This window comes from Asparagus officinalis, chromosome 6 (genome assembly GCF_001876935.1).
Source record: "Asparagus officinalis chromosome 6, Aspof.V1, whole genome shotgun sequence".
Lineage (NCBI taxonomy): Eukaryota > Viridiplantae > Streptophyta > Magnoliopsida > Asparagales > Asparagaceae > Asparagus > Asparagus officinalis.
In genome coordinates this window covers 75,809,587-75,830,408 of record NC_033799.1, presented here as the reverse complement: position 1 = coordinate 75,830,408, position 20,822 = coordinate 75,809,587, and the positions used below count along the sequence as shown (strand labels likewise).

General features: G+C 38.2%; 3 protein-coding genes across 6 annotated transcripts in view; 1 reads left to right on the top strand and 2 right to left on the bottom strand.

The window, feature by feature from the left end:
* Window positions 2,427-5,909, bottom strand: LOC109844159 (probable receptor-like protein kinase At1g30570). Its single transcript, XM_020413119.1, has 2 exons — window positions 5,652-5,909; window positions 2,427-5,566 (listed from the first exon to the last, which is right to left on the bottom strand). Exon 2 carries the CDS (start codon window positions 5,251-5,253, stop codon window positions 2,740-2,742), a length of 2,514 nt encoding a protein of 837 aa, XP_020268708.1. The 5' UTR covers window positions 5,254-5,566; window positions 5,652-5,909; the 3' UTR covers window positions 2,427-2,739.
* On the top strand, window positions 5,774-11,925 carry LOC109844160 (F-box protein At3g07870-like). 3 transcript variants are annotated; one of them, XM_020413122.1, is made up of 3 exons: window positions 5,774-5,826; window positions 5,932-6,026; window positions 10,501-11,925. In XM_020413122.1, exon 3 carries the CDS (start codon window positions 10,517-10,519, stop codon window positions 11,732-11,734), a length of 1,218 nt encoding a protein of 405 aa, XP_020268711.1. In that variant the 5' UTR covers window positions 5,774-5,826; window positions 5,932-6,026; window positions 10,501-10,516; the 3' UTR covers window positions 11,735-11,925. The 3 variants fall into 3 exon arrangements, with proteins under 3 accessions (XP_020268711.1, XP_020268710.1, XP_020268709.1); XM_020413121.1 differs by lacking the exons at window positions 5,774-5,826; window positions 5,932-6,026 and adding an exon at window positions 9,884-10,051; XM_020413120.1 differs by lacking the exons at window positions 5,774-5,826; window positions 5,932-6,026 and adding an exon at window positions 9,884-10,056.
* The window catches only part of LOC109846464 (WD-40 repeat-containing protein MSI1-like), a 46,206-nt gene continuing 40,442 nt past the window's right edge, over window positions 15,059-20,822 (bottom strand). For both annotated transcript variants that reach the window (XM_020415703.1, XM_020415704.1), the window contains exon 6: window positions 15,059-15,600. In XM_020415703.1, coding sequence (XP_020271292.1) covers window positions 15,387-15,600 — 214 coding nt within the window. In that variant the 3' untranslated portion in view covers window positions 15,059-15,386. The remainder of the gene's footprint in view (window positions 15,601-20,822) is intronic.

Sequence of the window (20,822 nt, the reverse complement as noted above, 5' to 3'; positions counted from 1 at the left end):
TAAACGATTATCACCTCAAGTTTAGGGGTTATCAGAAAACCCTCTTTAATTGTATGAAAACATTCTTTAACTGTAAGATTTTAATGAAAAGCTATAACTCTCAACTAGGGGTGAAAATGAACTAAATAATTGACAAATATTTCGTTTATTATTTGTCTAAGTATTGGGTTAAATTCGATCCAATAGTTCATTTAACAATATATGTTGTTTATTCGATTCGTTTGATTATTAAATATTCATTTGTATTTTTTTTACTCTTATATTATTAAGTTATATTATCTTTTATGTTTGTATAATATTACAAATAATATTTTTATTTATAAATATTATATTATTAATTTATAAACATATATATAATAGCTCTTATAGTGAAATATCATAATTGTTATAATAGCAATTAAGTAAAATGTTAAAGAAAGTATTTAAAAGATTATGTCAAACGTAGGGTTTAAATTCAAGACCATGTTTAAGAATCTTGTGACTTACCAAGTGTGCTTATATGATATAAGCAGACAATGCGACTTACCAAGTGTGCTAATGATATCTGTAAATGTTTAACAAATATTTGAATAGTTAACGAAATGAATTTGAACACTCTTTTCCTATTCAACTAGAATTCAGATTCTAATTCGAATTGGAATTCGAATTCGTCAAAACCATCCAAATCTGAATCCGAATACTGTTGTATTCCATCCAAATTCAGTTCATCTCCACCCCTCCCCTTAACCGCCATCACAATTTCAGCCCTCTTATGTGCAAAAGCCCTTTCGATTTCATTTGTCTTACTCTAATTGATCAGTCTAGCCATGCTTTTGCTCTATTCATCAAGTCATGTGGAACACATCAAGAACTTGGTTAAGAGTTTCACTTTCACCGCCATCGAATTTTATGTGCCCGACATGTCGTTGCAATCACTTCCAATGCAACCACTATTAGTACGATCACGAGGTGTGGACAATGTTCATTGTACTGATAAACATCATTGATATGCGCATCAGAACACGTATCTTTACTGATATGTGCATCGTAATTCATGATATCATTACCAATAGGTGCATAATAATAACTGGTGATATTTCAAGCGTCACCCGAGTTTAGTATAGGTTTCGCAAGTTTATTTATGACAAACGAGCTTCATCCTACTAGGTCAGTAAGTGTCTTCTCCACAGAAGAGCCATAGTCTATTATCATAACCCATGATGGCACCATAAAAATTTGATTAGTGTCTCACGTTCATCACAATTGAGTTTCATATATCCTCCAAAACTTTTCCTCAACCTGTATATTGCACATGAGCAAAATACTCAGTAGCTCATCCGGTATCAGCAAAAGCTTCATCTATGGCAGCTGCACCACGTTGATAGTCGCAGCGAACATTGTGCCTTCTCCATATATAGAAGAGAGATATACACTTGGGGGTGGCAAAATGAGTTGGGCTAACCGGGTCTGATCAAACCCGGAATGGCTCCATACCCGGCCAATAAACGGGTCAGGTGCCTCCCATCCATATCCATACCTGCGACGGGTCAGGTGCCTCCCATCCATATCCATACCCGCGATAGATCATCAGTATACAGTCTTTTATCACAACCCATGAATGCAACTTCCAAGTACAAGTCTTTTGCTGCTGGTCGTGTTTCTAACATGAAAGCTTCAAAGCATATATCAAACAATACAATAAAATGTTGCACTTCTAGAGTCGATCAATCTTATTTCATAGCACCATGTATCAGTCCTACGGTATAAAGTCTACATATACAATTTGATATCTCATGGCCTGTGGTTATTCATATTCTCCTTCAGATAAAAAAATATACAGAGAAGGAAATTGCATACTCATTTTAGAACAGTTATAGCAACTCTCTTCAGAACCACACAAGATGAACATCAGCAGGCTTGAAGATGGAGCAAACAAATTTCTGTAACTCAGGGTAAAAGAGAGTTGAACTATCAAAGTGCGATAATTACCAAAACTGACATATGGATTAGATATTTATCAGAACAGATGTTGGGAACGTGGGACGCTATGCTATAGCAAACCGCAACCCGGGTTCGATTGTCCCAAATTCGCGGTGAAACACAACCAAATTCACCAACTCTAGCGACCCTATTTAGAATTCAAACCATTTAAATCATGAGAGAAAAAAGAGGTTCTTTTACCACTGCATATTTCTTAAATTTGACTCCTGCAATACCTCCGATTCCTGTACTTAAAGAACCAAATCGAAAATGTACCACATTCACTAGCGTACCATATAAGCCTACCCTGCTCATACCTGAATCCTAACGAGCGGTACCAGGCTCCCTTTCCCATCTTGTGAACCATAACGGAACCGGATTCCAGGCAACTATATATCAGATATTTTACCATGTTTACCAAGATCAATGGCAATATAACAAAATGAACAAAACAAAAATTAGTCAAGGAATGAAATACCAGAACATTGAATTACCTTTTAGGCCAACAACAGAAACCAAAGTCTAATTTTCAACAATAAAAATGCCATTACAACCCTTTAAACAGATTACACAACTTCAACTATTTGAGCAAATGAACAATATAAGATAGCTAATCTGGCAATGGGAGAAAAGCAAACAAGGATTTTGCCAGTGGTGTAATTATACAACAAAAGCTAGTTAAGTCCTTGTTATACTTTAAAAGAATAAAAGTAATAGGCACAATACATAAGTAAAGGATGATGAATCACTCCCGTTTCTTTCTTGGATAGTGTTCATTCCTCAGCTTCTTAGTTCCAGGGATTTTCCATCGATGCTTTCTTCATCCCCCTCTTTTATCCGAGGCATACTAAAAGAATTATCAGCATATCTCAGCTCGTTCATTGTAAAGGATTCCCCTTCTCCACTTTGTATAGCTTCATGCAGCTGAAGAACATACTCAAGATGCCACAATACTTCACCCATTGTCGGTCGGTCCTTACCCTCATCAGAAAGGCATTTCTCCGCGATTTCTCCAAACTTTTTCATGGGCTCCACAGAGTAACCTCCTTGGAGTTTCGGATCAACGATGGCCTCAAGGGATCTCTTCTTCTGCCATTGAAGAGCCCATTCTGCGAGATTTATCTGATCCCTCGGTAAAGTTGGATTTATCACTGGACGGGCGCATACAACCTCAAAGAGTACTACACCGAAGGAATACACATCAGACTTTTGAGTGAGCTGCTGCCTACGAAAGTACTCAGGATCGAGGTATCCAAAGCTCCCTTTCACAGCAGTACTAACATGGGTCTGGTCTAAGGCTGGTCCATCTTTAGACAGCCCAAAATCTGCCACTTTCGCAACAAAGGACTCATCCAGAAGGATATTAGTAGTCTTAACATCCCTATGAATTATGCCTCTCTCAGCTCCGGTGTGCAGATAATATAGTCCGCGTGCAGCACCGATGCATGCTTCTAGCCTTTGCTTCCAATTAAGCGGAGGGAGATCAGACCCATAGAGATGGCTCCTCAATGTACCATTGCCCATGTACTCGTAAACCAAAATCATCTCGTTTTGCTCATCACAATAGCCAATCATTGAGACCAGATGCCTATGTCGAAGCTTTGAGAGCATTACAATCTCAGTTTCAAACTCCTTTAGACCCTGTTGAGAATTTGGGTGTGCCCGCTTTATAGCTACTAAGTCGCCGCAAATATCTCCTTTGTAGACCTTGCCAAAACCTCCAGTTCCAATGACCAAGGACTCGTCAAAACTATTAGTTGCTGTTTTAATCTCTGCCAAAGTGAACATTTTCCCCGTTCTAACAGTAGCCACTGATCCATTAGCATTCAAAGGGGACTTACAAGCCCGAGCATTTGTTGTGCTTCCATTGAGACCATGAAGGAAGAGAGGACGCCAACCAGGAGGATGCTGCTCTTTCACATGAATTGCTTTCTTCCGATGGACATATAAACATATGAAACCAAGAGATATGACTATAACGGTTAATGTTACAGAAATTCCAATCACAATGATCGCCAACAGAGACTTGTTCTTTGGCTTACTATCACTGGCATTGGCTCCTCCACCGGTATCAAACCTACTCAAAACGTGAGCAAGATTACCATTTTTGCTGAGCTTGAATATCTCTAAACCATTAAGAAATGCATCAGAACCCGGTGCACCATTTGAATCAGGCCCCAGTTGGAGCCAAAGAGTATCAATCTGTTGAGGGATCACATCGATAAAATCCTCATGATAAGCTTTGTCCTTTCCTCCAGCGTGAACAAACACATCATAGTTATCTGCTGCTGTCTTGTTGTTTATGTAGATTCTGAAAATCCTTTGATTAGCCTTCTCACAGACGAACTCACAGAAATGAAGGCGAATAAAATAATCAAAGTTTGGATCCACATCGAACCTCCAGGAGATATTGAACTTTTTCTCAACAACTTCGTTATTGGTCATTGTTCTTGCTGTTTCATAAACCTCTAGAGGTGCGACGGAGGATTCATTGATGGAGGAATAGGTAATCTTAGAATCAGTACTAATCATAGTCGACGCATCGGCAACGTACATAAACTTCTCATCTGATTCCCAATTCCTCGAAAGATTAGAGTCTTTACTGGATTCTATTTTAGGCCCTCCAACATTCAACCGATACATAGTCTCCATCCCTTGGTCTATCAAATTCAAAGAATTCTTTTCACCATTGCTTCCTACTTTGCTCACAGTATCAGCAAACAGCCCATCAAGGATCGGGATTACTTCAATGGCATTTACAAAGGCAACCGATCTTGCATCAGGACTAAACTCAAGATCCAGACCCTTACCTTTGATGCCAACCAAGTACTCCTTCACAAGAGAAGTTGAATTAGAGTTACTTTTCGCGTTCTTCCACAAAATCTCAGCGGTAACATTGAACTTAGAAACCAGCTTCAAATTGTTGGCTGTTACGTCAAACGAAGACTCGTTGACATTGAAGTTCCCAAAGGAGAATGGGTAGAAATGAAGCCTGAGATAATAAGAACCCGAATCTAGGCTGAAATTGTAACTCGAGGTCGTGTTAAAGATCCGGGCAGTTTTGTACAAAGCTCCATAGAGTGGATCTCTATCAGATGAGTTACTAGAACCGATACTACCAGCAGAAGTCAGTGTGAAATTGTTCCCAGGTACTAAATCTCCAACCCATTTCCTACCATCTACGTTCACACTAGAATTGGAGCCACAATTGACCAGCAATTGCTTCAACTGAGCTTCCCCTCTCCTTGTCCAGCAAGCTATTACAAACAATAAAAGAACCCAATACAGCTTCATTTGAAAAAGCTGGATCTTTGGAGGCCAAACTATCAATTCAGCTCTGACTAGCGCAGGAAATTTGAGGCTTCAAAGTAATAGAAAACCCATCTACCTCTTAAAACCGGAAAAATATAGAACTACCCAATTTCTGAGTCATCCCAAATTTTCCAAAAAAAAAAAAAACAGAAAAACTTCTCTACTATCTTCCACTAAAAGATCCAATTTTGACAACAAAGATCGACTCTTTTCAACATAAATTCACATGGGTCATCTTTATTCTACTGCCTACTCACCGAAAGGAAAGAAAGGAGCAACCTTTGACAGATCTAACCTGCAAAAGACATCAAAAGCAAGTAGAGGAAAGTAAGCAACTCCACAAACGAGTCAAAAGGGAATAAAAGACGATCCTTTCTCACCTGTTGATCAATTACAGACGCCAAGTGCAGGTTTTTTTTCTTTTTTTGGAGTTTTTGAAGATGGATTTCCTTCGTTTCCAAAGAGGGAATTTTTGCTTCCTTTTCTCTTCGATCTTCGATTGATTATTCAGCCGGCTTCGGATTTGGAATAAGCCAGAGAGAGGAGAGAGAGGGGGTAGCAAATACTTTTGTCTTCCGCTCCCACTGAAGTTTTATATAATAAATGCTTTCTTTTTTAATTATATTATTATTTTCTTTTTTTGTTTTGGGTACTTCACAGCTGTAGGGTGATGACTGATGGGAGTTGCTGTTGACGTTAGGAAGAAGACAGTGTCATCCAAGCATATGGCATGGGCAGTTTGATCTTGTCCCCAGGTTCATGCATATACCCATTTATTTTTCAGGGTTAATGGGGGCTAATTAGCACTTAAATAACTTACTGTAGTTTGCTTTACTATGCACTTGCCTAATATATCATATTGGCGTAAATAGTGACACACGTTTACTATTTTGATCTAAAAAGTGACATCGGCGACGATATGACCTAAAAAGTGACAAATCGAAGACGAACAGACTTTTTTGATCGCCGGAGTAATTTTTTAGCAAAAAATTAAAGAAATTATATATACATATCACTCAATCTCTCATGTATGATTTTTAAATTAACTCATCTCATTTTCCTAAATTTCTGAAATTTGTAAAAGAAAAAAATTCTCTTTTTCCACTATCTTCTTCCTCCTACTTCCCACAATCTTCTCCATTCTCTTATTCTTCCTATGCCCTAACATTCCCTCCTTCCTCGCTCTCTCTCCTACTTTATTTCATGAATCATCACACTTACTTTCTAATTTCCTTCGTCTCCTCCAATCTCTTTTACTCCAAATCCCCAACCATCTCCTCCTCTCTCTCATTCCCTCTTATTTCCTCTCTTCTTCCTTTCTCTCACTCTCTTCCTACTTGCTTCACCCACTCCCAAACACCCAAAGTTAAACATACCACCACAATCTTAACCTCATTATTCTCTTTTTTCCTTGCACTCTCTTCCTCTTTCCTTCCTACTCTCTTTCTTCGTCCAATATTAATTAAAAAATCAATCTCCTTAAAAGTGAGGATATGTGAAAGAAAAGAGAGAGAATGGTGATGATTGGGAAAAGAAAAGAATGAAAGTGATGACAAGAAAGATGAGGGAAAAGATGGTTGGAAGGGAGGGAGAGAGGAGTTCTTTTTACAAATTTTAAGACTTGAGGGGTTAAATTGGAAAATATGAAAATTTGAAGGGTATATATAAAAATATCTTAATTTTCTTACTTAAAAAATTGCTTCCGGTGACTGGAAAGATTTATTTGTTGCTGATTTGTTACTTTTTAGGACAAATTATCATCGATGTCACTTTTTAGGTCAAAGTGGTAAAGGAGTGGCATTATTTAGGCCAATTTGGCATTTTAGCCCTTTGCACTTGCATGTACTCACTTGTTTTTTGCTTCACTTGGAAGTTTTTGAATTTTACATTTTAATATCTTACGTTTTGCAATCGGAGAATATTTTTTTTCTAATATTCACATGTGATACTCATATGTTCATATTAGACTTTTTAATCTTTAATGTTAGTCGAATTTATTGTTAAATATACTCAATTCTATTTTAAAATAGAATTGTGATAGATTTAATTGTAAATTCAACAAAATTAAAGGCAATAAGTTCTAAAATTAGCATGTGAATGTTATATACGAACGTACTCACATTTACATAACATAGGGTACTAAAGTGTAAACTTTAAAAACTGTAGGGTGTATAAGTGCAATAAAAAATAAGAGAGGGAATATAAGTGCAAAGTTGGGGAAACTATAAGGCATTTAAGTGCTAGTTTTTCTTAACTACGAATGGACATCTTGTACTATCATACAACTATGGATAAACACCTTATAGGTCTATTTCTACATATAGATCTCCCCATTGAAACTGTTTGACTCTTTTACCCTCAGAGAAAGAGAATTGACAAATATACCTCCTCAGCCCAAGGGGGCAACAAAACTACACGTGGTCTATCCATAACTAGGCTATAGTAAGAAGGGTATGTCTACAACTAAGCTTTTTTTTAATTACTTGAGATTTGTTAGTTGCTAAGGGGCTTTGATTTTTTGTTGGTAGGCAAATCGAACCCAAGATTGAGAGCGATATTAGCACCTCCAAACAATTCAGGTCACAGTGGCTCCCCATTAGCTAAGAAATTAATAAATTATAATAAATTTTTCTTCATCTAACGGATGTTTTTATATTCTTTGATTTTTTTTTTCCCTTCAATCTTTTCAAGACAAACCTCCTTCACTTTTTCAACTTGGTTGGAATCATTTATATCCATCTGCTATTCCGGAGATTCAATCTCTTGACTTCCCTTCTCAAGGGAAGAGATTAAGGCTGCAGTCTTTGGTCTGCATCCTGAAAAATCCTCTGGACCAGGCGGTTTCTCTGTCCTCTTTTATCCATCCTTCTGGGAAATAATTTAAGAGGATCTTTTTAACTTTTTTTCTCATTTATACATGGATGTCTCCTCCCTTCACAAAATCAATTCCTCCTTCCTTGCTCTTATCCAAAAGCTGATAATGAAAGTAGTGCCAAAGATTTTAGGCCTATTAGTTTGTTGAATGGGTTATTAAAAATCTCACTTAGTTTCTAGCCAATAGACTCAATACCTTGCCTTCCTCTCTCGTTGACAATTCTCAATCTGCTTTCCAAGCATGCAAATCATCTTTAGACTCCTGTGTGCTTGGCCATGAGATGATTCACTATTGATTCTCTATGAAAATGGAAGCCTATGTCCTTAAAAATGATTTTATAAAAGCTTTTGACTATGTCAGTTGGAGCTTCATCTTTTCACTTCTTAAGGCTAGAGGCTTTGGTCCTCTTTGGTGTTAAGTGGATAGAACACGTCCTTGCATCATCTATGTAATAACCCATTTTATTTATACCAATCATTTATTTGGTGGCCCACATGAGGTAAGGTTTTGAAAAAAAAAATAAAACCAAACAATTTTCTCAAAGGCTCATCTTAGTAAGGTAATTCATGAATATTTCCGAATTTTGAGTTTATTTCCTTCACTTAAAATGAAAACAACTTAGCTCTTTTAAATGATATCTCTAAACTTTCTGATAGTTTCTCCCTACATAACTCCTTGTATTTTTTACCCTATAAATATTATCAACATTAGAGATAAATATTTATACATTATAATTAATTAATACTAACCTATTATATATATTATAGTCTTTTATTAATTTGTCTTCTATCAATGAATGTTATTAGTAAAATTATATACACTTCCTTAATTTTTATAGTAATGTTAATTTTTAATCTATCATATATTTTAAATTCTTATTCCTTAACTGGATAATTTTAATTTACGGTAATTTCTATTTTGTACTGGCATTAACTTAGATTACTTTTAGATTGAAAGTTAAATTTATATATCTTAATGTTATAATATCAAACATTTCCTCTTTTCTTTACCAAAATTTAGCCTTTTTATGATTTTAAACTTTTGAGGGTGTTTTTATAATTTTTAACTTTGATAGTAATTTATAAAAAATTTAAATTATAAGTTGAGTGCTTATAATTCATGTCTCATGTGTTGGTGGTAAGTTTTCAAATGTTAGAATGTTTCTTGTAACTATGAAAATTTAAAGGTATTTTTACAATTACTAAAATTTTGGGTTGGATTTTAAAAAAATTAAAATTTTAATGATCTACTCATAAATTCTAAATTTGATGTGCACCGGTTATAAGTTTTGAAATTTTAGGATTTTTTATAATTTTTTACTTTTGAGGGAGTTTTTGTAATTTTTATAATTTTGAGGTTATTTTTTACAAATTTTAAAATTTTAAGTGCTTAATTGTAATCCTTAGAACTCATCTATGTTGTTGCTAAGTTTTGAAATCTCTGAATTTTAGGGTGTTTTTTTATAATTTAAACTTTTGATATTGTTTCTATAATTTTTAAAATATTGAGGGTGTCAATTATAAATTTTAAATTTTTAGATTTCATACTTGTTTTTAAGTTTTAAAAAATCAAACTGTTTTGTATAATTTTAAACTTTTAAGACTATTATATATATTTTTTAAAACTTTTCAGCAATAACAGTGTGGACCGAAATAGACAATTGTGGGCTTTTCATTTCAACCTGAGATGAGCTTTAAAACCAACAAGAATCGGGTTTTTCTACCCGAAACCGAAAGCGGCTGATGAATACGAGCCCGACCCCCCTTGAAGAAAGAAAACGAAACAAAAGCAAAAAAATCGAAGGTAGGGTTTTGTTTCTACCCGAAATCGAAGGTAGGTTCTTTCCCGGCTGACAGTTCGCCGGCGAAGACACCGGCGGTGTGCTCCTCCGGCAAAGCGGTTCCGGTGAGGTATCAATTTTCGCTGTTGTTTTAATTCCTTGATATTATTTTATTTGATTGCGAGAAAAGTTATTATCAAGTATTGTTTTATTCAGAATCAACATCAAACCCCCTCTTTATTACACTAAATTTAGTATGAAAAACATATTTTTTTTGGAAATAATTACTCTGATTATTGTGAATTTAACCGTAAAAATTAGAAAAGGGGACAAAAAAAGGAAAATACGGACTTTGGTTCATCGACTTTAACCGTAAAAATTAGAAAAGGGGACAAAAAATGGAAAATATTGTCATGGTTAATTGCGTCTGAGATACATGCAGGGGTGAAGGGGGAGAGAGAGAATTTTTATCCTGTTTTTGGTGTCTTTATGTTGATACTAAAGGTTCCTATGCTATTAATTGCTTTTACATATAATAAATGATATCCTAACCTGGGTTTCTTCCACCATTCAGATTGGAACTCTTGAAAATGGATTTCGGCCTTCAACCTTGTGACTCGAAAGATGACCTTACCATGCGAAAGCCAGTGACTTTAGAAGACCCTTCAAAGGCGACGACAGAATCATTCATCAACAAATTACCGCCTGAGATTCTAGCTTACATACTCTGCAGGTTTCCAGCTGTACGTCTTCAGAGACTGAGATGTGTATGCAAGTTGTGGGATCTGATTATACATGAAAGGAGTTTCATCGAGCAACATTTTAACAGTCGAGCTAATATGAAGGACCCAGGTATAATAACGCTATCTTGCAAAACGGGTTTCTCTCTGGAGTTTTATGCGGAAGGTAGTAACTTCAGGGTTCTTCGTGAAATCGTTATGAGTGAACATATGAAAGAAACGTATTATCATATGACGAATTCTTGTCATGGAATGATATGTGTCTTTGGTTTGATTAGCATCAATGTGATAAATCCAAGCATCAATAAACCGAGGGCACTTCCTGATAGTGGGTTGCATATTCAACGCTATAAGATCATAGACGACTGTCCTCTAGTAGGAATAGGCTTTGATTCTTCAACAAGAACATACAAGGTGGTCCGTATATTTCGATGTAGTAGCTCAAAGACAAATAGTAACAAAATGAGCATGAGATGTGAGGTTTATACACTGGGAGGAGGAGGAGGAGGTTGTAGTTCTTGGAAGTATGTCGGCGAAGCTCCCATCTCACCAGATGCCTTCAATTCAATGGGTAATTTCCCCGTGGTTGTTAATGATGCCGTACATTGGATTATACGTACAGAAGGCCACCCGACTATACCAGCAACGAAGATTGCCCTATCATTCAATGTCCAAGATGAAACATTTAGTCTAATTCCTCCTCCTGAAGGCCGTTCAATATCAGGTGTAGTTTCATCCTTGGTGGAGTTAGAAGGGTGTTTATCTGTATGCGACACGCGTTTATCTCCCGAACAAATGGATATATGGATGTTGAAGGACTACAACAATCATGAATGGGTGAAACAATATACTATTGATTTGAGGATGATGCATTCCTTGTTGGTTTCCCGTGGAGGTAGAACTCGACTTTTAGCGGTTCGAGATGGGATGATGTTATTTTATAATGTAAATGGGAGAATGGATTACTATGATCCTGAAAGCAAGAATTTCGTCAAGCATGAGAGGCTGGTTCCCTGCGGCTTTTGTTTTGCTCCTTTTGTTGGGAGTTTAATATGGCCTGAACTATAATGACAGATCGAACTTGAAGGCTGCTGTGGTTGCCCTCTTACTTTTGTTTTGTTTAGGGCGAAATAGATTATATGCTTTACGCGTATATTTCCCTTTATCGCCCATTATATATGTATCTCTCTCATGTGTACTGATGTATGAATATTCTTCACTGTGCAAACTATAGAATGTAACGATGTCTTTTTGTTCCCCTGCCTTGATAGCGGAAAGGTATATTTGTGATTCCTTGTTCAGATTTCTTTCTAAATAGCACCAACATGGTTTTTTGTTGAATAAACTGCTCTGGTCAGTTTTATTTCTGTTTGCTGCTAGTTGGGTGTCTTTAGCTTGCGGAAATTGGTTCATGGGTACACAGAGAAGTATGTACGGATGTTACTTTTGATGCCTGAGCTTGCTGGTTGTATGTGTGGAAATTGTTTCATTTTTTTTTTTTGGGAGAGAGCATGGTTTTTATTGGACTAGCATTGTCGAAACAGACCAAACTCATCGGTCAGGATACGTTAAAATGCTGTGATATACGCATCAGAGATATACGCATCAGATTTTGGTTGGATGACATGCGAAGAAACTTGTTGATTTTTATTTTGGTTGAGTTGCAGATACATCCCATGTTTTCTCATGAGCATTGCCACATGATGACCGGACTAAGTTCTCTTCGTTCATACGCCTTGAAGGAGTTCAAGAGTTCTGCATCGAGTAAGGCATATACAGCGTCAGCTGACGTTAGCTGAGCGACCAGAACAGAACAGGGTAGCGCAGCGCATGAATCAGACACTGGTGGAGAGAGCCAAATGCATTTGACTACAGTTAGGTTTATCAAAGGGCCTTTGGGCAGAAGCTGTGAGTCACATGTACTATTTGGTCAATTGGTCACAATCGATTGCCATCAACCTTTAGATTCGAGAAGAGTTTTAGACGGGAGTGTCAGTCAGTCATGATTCCTTGAGGGTGTTTGGGTGCTCTGCTTACGCTCTGTCACGCCCTAGGCCCGTGGGCCCTATTGGCGCGTGCAAACCGTGAGGACCCACCGAGAACAACTCGAGTTTGGCTAAATCTACTTTGCCAAAATACTAGCACTAGTTCGAACTACGCGAGCAAGATTTAGTTAACTCTTTATTGTGACACCCCCACACTTTAGCCCCACATAGACTAGTGCGAAAAAATATTAATGGCTAAAATAGAGAAAAGCTCAAGGCCCAACAGTAATTAGTGCTAGCATTTTGGCAAAGTGGATTTAGCCAACCCGCGAGTTGCTCTCCGCGGGACACATGGCTTACACGGGCCAACCGGCCCGTGGGCCCGGGGCGTGATAAATGGTATCAAAGCAATTGTCAGTCAGAAGTATGGAGCTAAGTGCTATATGTGGCTAAGTGATGCACCACGTGGATGCGGTGGGAGCCACTTCTAGAGCCCGTAGGAACCACCTCTAAAGTCTACATTGCGCGACAGTAACACTGGGATATGCCGATTGTCATGTCGTGACGACGAGTATATCGTCTTTGTAGGGTGGGATGATTGTGACACCCCCACACTTCAGTCCCACATAGACTAGTGTGAAGAAATGTTGGTCGCTTAAATAGAGAAAAACCCAAGGCCCAAGAGTAACTAGTGCTAACATTTTGACAAAGTGGATTTAGCCAACCCGCGAGTTGCTCTCCGTGGGACCCACGGCTTGCAGACGCCAACAGGCCTGTGGGCCCAAGGCGTGACATGCTCCGGTGAATCGGGGAACAAAAGGAGTCAACTTGATGCATTATCAAAAAGATGCTGCTTCATTGGGTTTCTAAAGGGCATCAAGGGATTCAAGTTACGTGATCCAGAAAGCAACACCACATTCGCTAGCGAAGTTGTCACTTTTGACGAGGAGTCAATGTTAGGTGACGATGGATGGGAACCACAGAAGGAGGGCGGCGGCGAGCATTCTCGCACGAAGATGGGAGGAGCAAGATACCATCAGATACTCTAGTTTAGCCTAAAAGATGTTACGCGTAGAGAATTAGTAACTAGAGAGAAGGAAGATCCCATGTTTTTAGAGTTCTAGTATTGCAAGTAGGAAGTTTAGAAAACGGATTCTTGCTTGCTGTAGTTTTTGAATACTTAATTCCACTATCTTTCTTCATTTATTATTGTAACAGAGCTGCTATTTGGCTCGCAAAAAGCAACGCGCAGCCAGCACGCAAGAGAGAGGAACAGGGGGGTGGGCCCCCAGCTGTGGGGCCCACCCCTCTGTTCCTCTCTCTTGCGCGCTGACTGCGCGTTGCTTTTTGCGAGCCAAAAAGCATTTCGCTTATTGTAATGATGGTCTCAGTTATATTTTTTATTTGTGTATTAAAGGTCAGATATGTTTAAAGTTACATGCATTTGTCTATGATGCTGTAGTGAGTTCTAAAGCATTGCACAAGAGTGTGTGTTTTTCTTTTTTTTTTCTTTTTTAGCTTTGCATGTGACATATCTGTGCTCATATTTGTGTCTAGTGCATGATTATGTTTTGGAAAAAAATTATAAAATATCTCGCTTTGCTTGAAATGCCGTATTTTGTAGGAAACTAATTTCTATATTAAGAAAATAATATGCGTGAACAAGGTTTTTCGTTTTTTTCAAAAACAGAAGGACAAAATGATTAACCCTCCCTTAAAATATTGCTAAAGTCTCAACTTGCCTCCTAAAGTATTAGTTTGCCTATTTTCCTTATTATACTATGTTTATTTGCCTAGTGTGATCTTTTTGTGAAACAAACCATTAAATACTTCATGAAAATTTTGAAAATTTCAAACAAACCCCAAAAAGGATGAAATTTACAAAAAAAAAAAAAAAACAGAACTAAAAAATTATAAAGAGCACCCTGAAAATTTAGAAAGTCATAAATAGGCCTGTAAAAATATGAAAATTACAAATGACAATTGAAAATTTTAAAATTTATAAAAAGTACCTCAAAATTAAAGTTATGAAAGGCACCTTGAAAACAAAAATTTACAAACAGTTACTTGACTATATGAAGATTTAGAAATGAGCGCTAAAAAATTCAAAATTCATGATAACACCCTAACATTTTAGAAATTATAAAAAATACCCTAAATCCAAAAAGTACATGAAGGGGGAAAAAATATAATTAAAGACAGTGCTTAATAAATAAATTGGTTTCCTGCAGAATAGGGCAGGATAGGTGACTGAGATTCTCTAATTTTCAAGGAAAAAAAATCACATGCTACACCAAAACATGAGCACAAGTATGGAAAAAAAAATCACATGCTACACCAAAACATGAGCACAAGTATGATACAGACTGCGCTAAACAGTAAACACGCATAAGAAAGAGCACAAGTATGATACATACTGGGCATTTGGGCATTGCTTACAGGAACATCGACAAGTACATGTATACAAAAGAATTAGAATCGAATGACTGTTGCCTAACTACTCTTATAGGTGAAGTCATTATTTGTGATCCTTTAAAGACAAAGCCACATATTAGACCTGTCGAAGGACCCAACCACTACACGAAAACTCTGGGTTGAGGGTTGTAAGTTTAGACACACAATACCAAAACTACATCACAATTGTTCTATAGGTAAAGCTAAGTGTGTATGTGTATGTGAGAGAGAATGTACAGGAGATCTGCAGATCACTATACAACTCAAAAGCAGACAAAAGTTTAAGAGGGTTTCGGCAACTCATCAGGTTCATTGTAGATATTCTCGGTCATCTGCCATATCTGAAGTATGTTATCGTCAGCAACACCAGCGATGACCCAATCATCACAAGGGTTCCAAGAAAAATCAGATATCCTGCTAGTATGACCGCCGTGTAAGAACAAAAGCTCTGGTGGCCCATCTTCTGCATCCTCTTGCGTCTGTTCTTCGCCAATCCTGTAAAAGAAAATAAAGAAAAATATTGGATATGATGGTTTCTTCTCACATTAAGTAAATATGACAGCCTCTACTAGAATTCTTCACAGAATTTGCACTTTTCTTTTTGATCCTCAAAACCCAAAGCGCCTCATCTCATCAGTACTGGACAATTGTCCAGTACCTCATCTCATCAATTGAATTAAAAATAATTAAGATGGAATAGGACCATCAAAACTGCAGTAAGAAGACGACGATGAGACAGAAACAACAAAGAACTAGTACAGGTGCTGAGAACAAGAACTCGTGAATGTTCTATCACGAATATACTTTATTTGTTTTAAAAAAGAATCTAATTAGACAGCAAAGGACTTAAATTCTTTATTGCATGAGAAGACTTATAGCTGCGAGCCTGCAAGTGGAGACAACACAACTCTGGTCCAAGCTTAAGCAGACAAGTACACATCTTGACTCATTTGCATCTTTGTAGGTCATAACCTTTGTAGGGTCGAAAAAATTGACGTTGATTGATTCTTTTGTTTTAAGAAAACTAGGTTGATTACTTGGTACAAAACCCTTACAATCACTCACACTCTCGATTACAAAGAAAGAGAAGATTAATTTGACTTCTCTTTTGTTTAAAAGTGGGTTCTTGGTAGCAAAATGATGTCTCACTCGATGCTTGAGTCGAGCTTGCTTCCTGTTGACGATCAGATCAAGATCGCTTCAACTCGAGAAGAGAATCAGACTTTGTTGATGGCTTAGATTGTTAGAACCGAGGTTTGGATCTCAATCTTGAATCCCAAAGCTCTGCCTCTCGTGCTCCTCGTCTGCCCCTCCAAAGTCACATCTTTATAGCTACTTGCGGCTATTTATAGAGTTTCAACACGTAACCGACGTGCTAAAATTGTGGGTAGAGGGTGAAACTGATGCGCTGAAATCGTAGAGTCATGACGTAACTGACTCCTTGAACTTAGCCCACATTGCTGACTGGGTCTTCGAAGCTGTTACAGCTGGATCTCCTGCGGACGACGAGCCTCGTTGCATGGCGAGGTTCATCTGATTGTACGAGCCTCAATATACAGCGAGGTTCGTCTTCTAAGGTCAACCTTGCAGTATAACGAACTCTACTTTCACTGATATCGTCTGGTGAGCTTCGTATTCACCAACGAACTTCGTCTTCGATAGCTGAGTCCAACTGCATAGCAAGCCTTGTGAATTTCCTTTTGACGATCCCCGTCTTCACTAATGAGCTTTACGTCTGGTGATGAGTTCCGAACCTCGTATCCAATGACGAGCTTCGAATGACGAGCTTCGAACCTCGTTTCCAATGACAAGCTTCGAACCTCGTTTCCAATGACAAGCTTCATCTTCCAGAGTAGTTTTATCCACAGTGATGAACTTTGATGTCGAGCCTCGCTGCATGGTGAACCTCGTCTTTTGATGTTAAGCCTCGCTGCATGGCGAACCTCGTAGACGAAGCTATCGGGCGAGCTTCAATCAGTTCAGGCGAGCTAAGTTGTCAGGCGAACATAGCATTGCAGGCGAACTTCAATGTTCAGGCGAAGTCCAGTCTGTGAATGTGGGGGCCAGCGGTACCTGTGAGAGTAGCAAAAGGGCCGGCAGGCAAAAAAAGGCAAAAAAACCAGCGTGATAGCTTCGTGAGTAGGGCCGGACACATTGTATCTCTTTTCGCGGCTGGACAAAGCAAAACGCAGACTAAAGAGCCCACTCGATTCAGAGCTATATATATAGTAATATATTATAATTATAATATAATATATATATATATATATATATATACTATATATGATATATATATATATGTATATATGATATATATATATGTATATATATAGTATAGAGGCAAACTTGTGTTCAACTTAAGTGGACGTCACTAAGTTTCTTAGTGCATTGATAATCACTTGATTGAGCTACATTATGGACTGCATCCGCTCCGTTGAACTTGATCTACAGTGATTCCTTAAGAATCCCAACACAACCAAATTTGGGTGTGAAATCCGTCATCGGTGTTGACGCCTCCATCGAGCCATGTAAAAAGTTCTAATTCATTCGAACCCGTTAAATTTGATACGAGTGGATTGAGGGGTCAACCATGACGGGTTCACCCCAAATTATGGTGTGTTGGGTTTTGAATATGTAGATCAAGTTCAACGGAGCGATTCATCCAATCATGTTCTGCAATCAAAGTGGTCATCAAGTGACTGAAGAAACTTTAGTGGGACGTCCACTTAAGTTGGACATACGAAGTGTCTTCCTCTATATATAGTGAATATATATATATATATATATATATATATATATATATATTAGCTTGCCTAGATTTTTTTTCTGTGTGCAGGTGCAAAAGTGGGGAGAACGCAGTCTAGGACGACGTGTGTAACATCCCACCGACTCAGAAGTTTAGTCCCACATCATGGAAAAATAAGGAATTAAAGGCTTTATATAGTGAAGTTAAAGACTCAAGTGTAACATCGTCTAGTCGATTTTGGTAGTGGTTTGAGCCAAATAGCACGTTACACTCGGTAGGTCCCACGGCTTGCACGCGCTAACAGGGACGTAACAAATGGTATCAGAGTAGTTGTCAGCCGGAAGTGTGGAGCTAAGTGCTATACGGTGCTAAGTGCTACACTGTGTGATGGGAGCCACCTCTAGAGCCTGTATGAGCTACCTCTAGAGTCCACATCGCCTAGTAGTCTGGGATGTGCTAATTGTCATACCGCGACGAGGACGCCGCCTTTGTAAGGTAGGGTGAATGTAACATCCTACCGACTCATAACGGTGGGAAAATAAGGAATTAAAGGTTTTATATAGTGAAGATAAAGACTCAAGTATAACATCGTCTAGTCGATTTTGACAGTAGTTTGAGCCAAATAGCACGTTATACTCGGTGGGTCCCACGGTTTGCACGCGCCAACGGGACGTGACAGTGTGCAAGCAGAGAAAAAGGACGGCGTGCAGAGAGTTTTCGTAGAGGAAACGCAAAGTAGTCGCCGACCTTTTAGAGGGTTTTTGGTATTCCCTTTGTGAGAGATTTGAGAGTTTGTTTGAGGGTTTAATTTGTGTAATTGTAAACCCTATTTGTATTTTTTTCTAATAGTAGATCTCCCCCTCCTTGCCCCGTAGACGTAGGTAATTTGTCGAACCACGTAAAATTAGTTTGTCTCGCTGTTTATGTGATTTGTAATAGCTTATTTAGATTCCCTCGACAGGTCAATCATAGAACTGATGAGAGGAAGAACTGATATCCTACTTTATTGAGATATTTTTCTTTTGGTTCTTGTTTCCTTGGTGAAACGAGAATTCTTATTGTGATCTTACTCTGTTGTTACGTCGAGGTGCTGCCAAAATTTTCGCTACGCACAACAAGTGGTATCAGAGTCCAGATTTCAGATCTAGGGTTTTGGAATTAGGTGGAGGAAGATTCTTGTGTGAAGCTTGGTGTTTTCGTCAGGAACAAGTTCTGTTGTAGAATTCATTATAACTGTTTATCGATCATAATGAATGCAAAAAGAGTGAGCTTCGTACTTTATAAAACTACTCTTTACAACAAAAATCAAATTACAAGCTCCTTAGAAACAAACGCAGGATCGTTGTTTGGATCGCTGCTTGCGTGGGATCTTTGCCTGTGCCGGGGACGCGTTAGCCCGTGGACCACCGATTCACAGATTCTGATTGAATCGTGAAGGTTTTGGAGATTCTTCATTCGTTTATCGAAGTAAGAATTTAAAGTGAATATCTTATCGATGTAAGATGTTTACTCTTCTAAAGATCAAGTCAGAGCTTAGATCTCTAGGAATGGCCAAAAGCTTCTTGAGGATGTTTGTGAAGAAGGAAGACTCTCTCTCTTGCTCCAATTCACCAAAAGCTTAAATCTTTTCTGCTCCAATCTGCTCTCTCCTTTATTTCGTGTTTAGGGAGGTATTTATAGGGGTAGAAGTACACAACAGTTGAAACGGGGGTGAAACAACTGACCAAGTAACTGCTCTTTGGCCGCGACAGCCAACACTACGGCGGCTATTGGCGCGACAGTGTGGACTGCAGCGGCCACAGAGGCAGTTATCAACACGTTCTATCGTGCTTGAAATTGTTCTCCCACGACTTTTAACCACCTTTTTCGTGGTTTAACTGCTTGTCCACGTCAGCACACGTTCTATCTCTGATATACCGCCACGTGGGCTTCAAATAATCATCATACAACTGTCTTATAACTGCCGCAGCACCCCCCATAATAGCCGTGACACCATGAGCTGCCGCGCCTAAGGCGCGACACCTTTAACTGCAGCGCCTAAGGCGCGACACTCTGAACTGCCGCGCCTAAGGCGCGACACTCTGAACTGCCGCGCCTAAGGCATGTCACCCTGGCTCGCTTGTTGGTGTATTTATCATTGTGTCAACACTGTCCTTTTCTCATCCTTGAGTAGTGTTTGGATATCTATGAGTATTTTTTGACGCCTACAGATACCCCCTCCAAAGTATCTCAGACTCATCACTTTTTTTAGAAAGGGGTCTGGGACACTTTGGATATGATAAGCTTTCCTTGTAATTTTCTCCAATGCTTTGTTGAGGAAATTGCGTAGAATGGTCTGTGAATGGCTTCAATTCTTGACTTCTTCATCTTTTAGTCTATTCAGTACTTTGTAGAATAGCTAAAATTTCTCTGGTACTGCGTTTATCGCGTGTCCGTTGTCGAAGTCTTGAATTTGAACTGCCGTCGAAGAATAGAGAAATAGTTTATACTCATATACTCTATTGGAGTGTTCGGGAAATAGTTTAACCTCATATACCCGTTGGGAGGTAGCCAGGTTATTCTTAAGAATATTCTAAGTGATATTCTCCAGAAACTTCCTGTTGAGGGTAAGGAAACAGTTTAGACTCGTGTACCTATTGGAGTATTCAGGTTATTCTTAAAAATATTCTGAGTGATATTCTCCAGAAACTTCCTGTTGAGGGTAGGGAAACAGTTTAGACTCTTGTATCTATTGGAGTATTCTGGTCTCTTTTTTGTTGGTAGAGATGAACCCAATGATGGAGATGAAGAATTTTATATTCTATCTCCTGGTCTTTTTTTTGTTGGTAGAGATGAACCCAAAATTAGAAAGGAAGAATTTTATATTCTATCTCCTGGTCTCTTGTTTGTTGGTAGAGATAAACCCAAAATTGGAGAGGAAGAATTTTATATTCTATCTCCTGATACAAAAGAAACTCAAAGTGGGATCTCC

Coding starts and splice junctions, on each gene's coding strand:
- LOC109844159 (XM_020413119.1), bottom strand. CDS start 5,253: ATGAAGCTGTATTGGGTTCTTTTATTGTTTGTAATAGCTTGCTGGACA.
- LOC109844160 (XM_020413122.1), top strand. CDS start 10,517: ATGGATTTCGGCCTTCAACCTTGTGACTCGAAAGATGACCTTACCATG.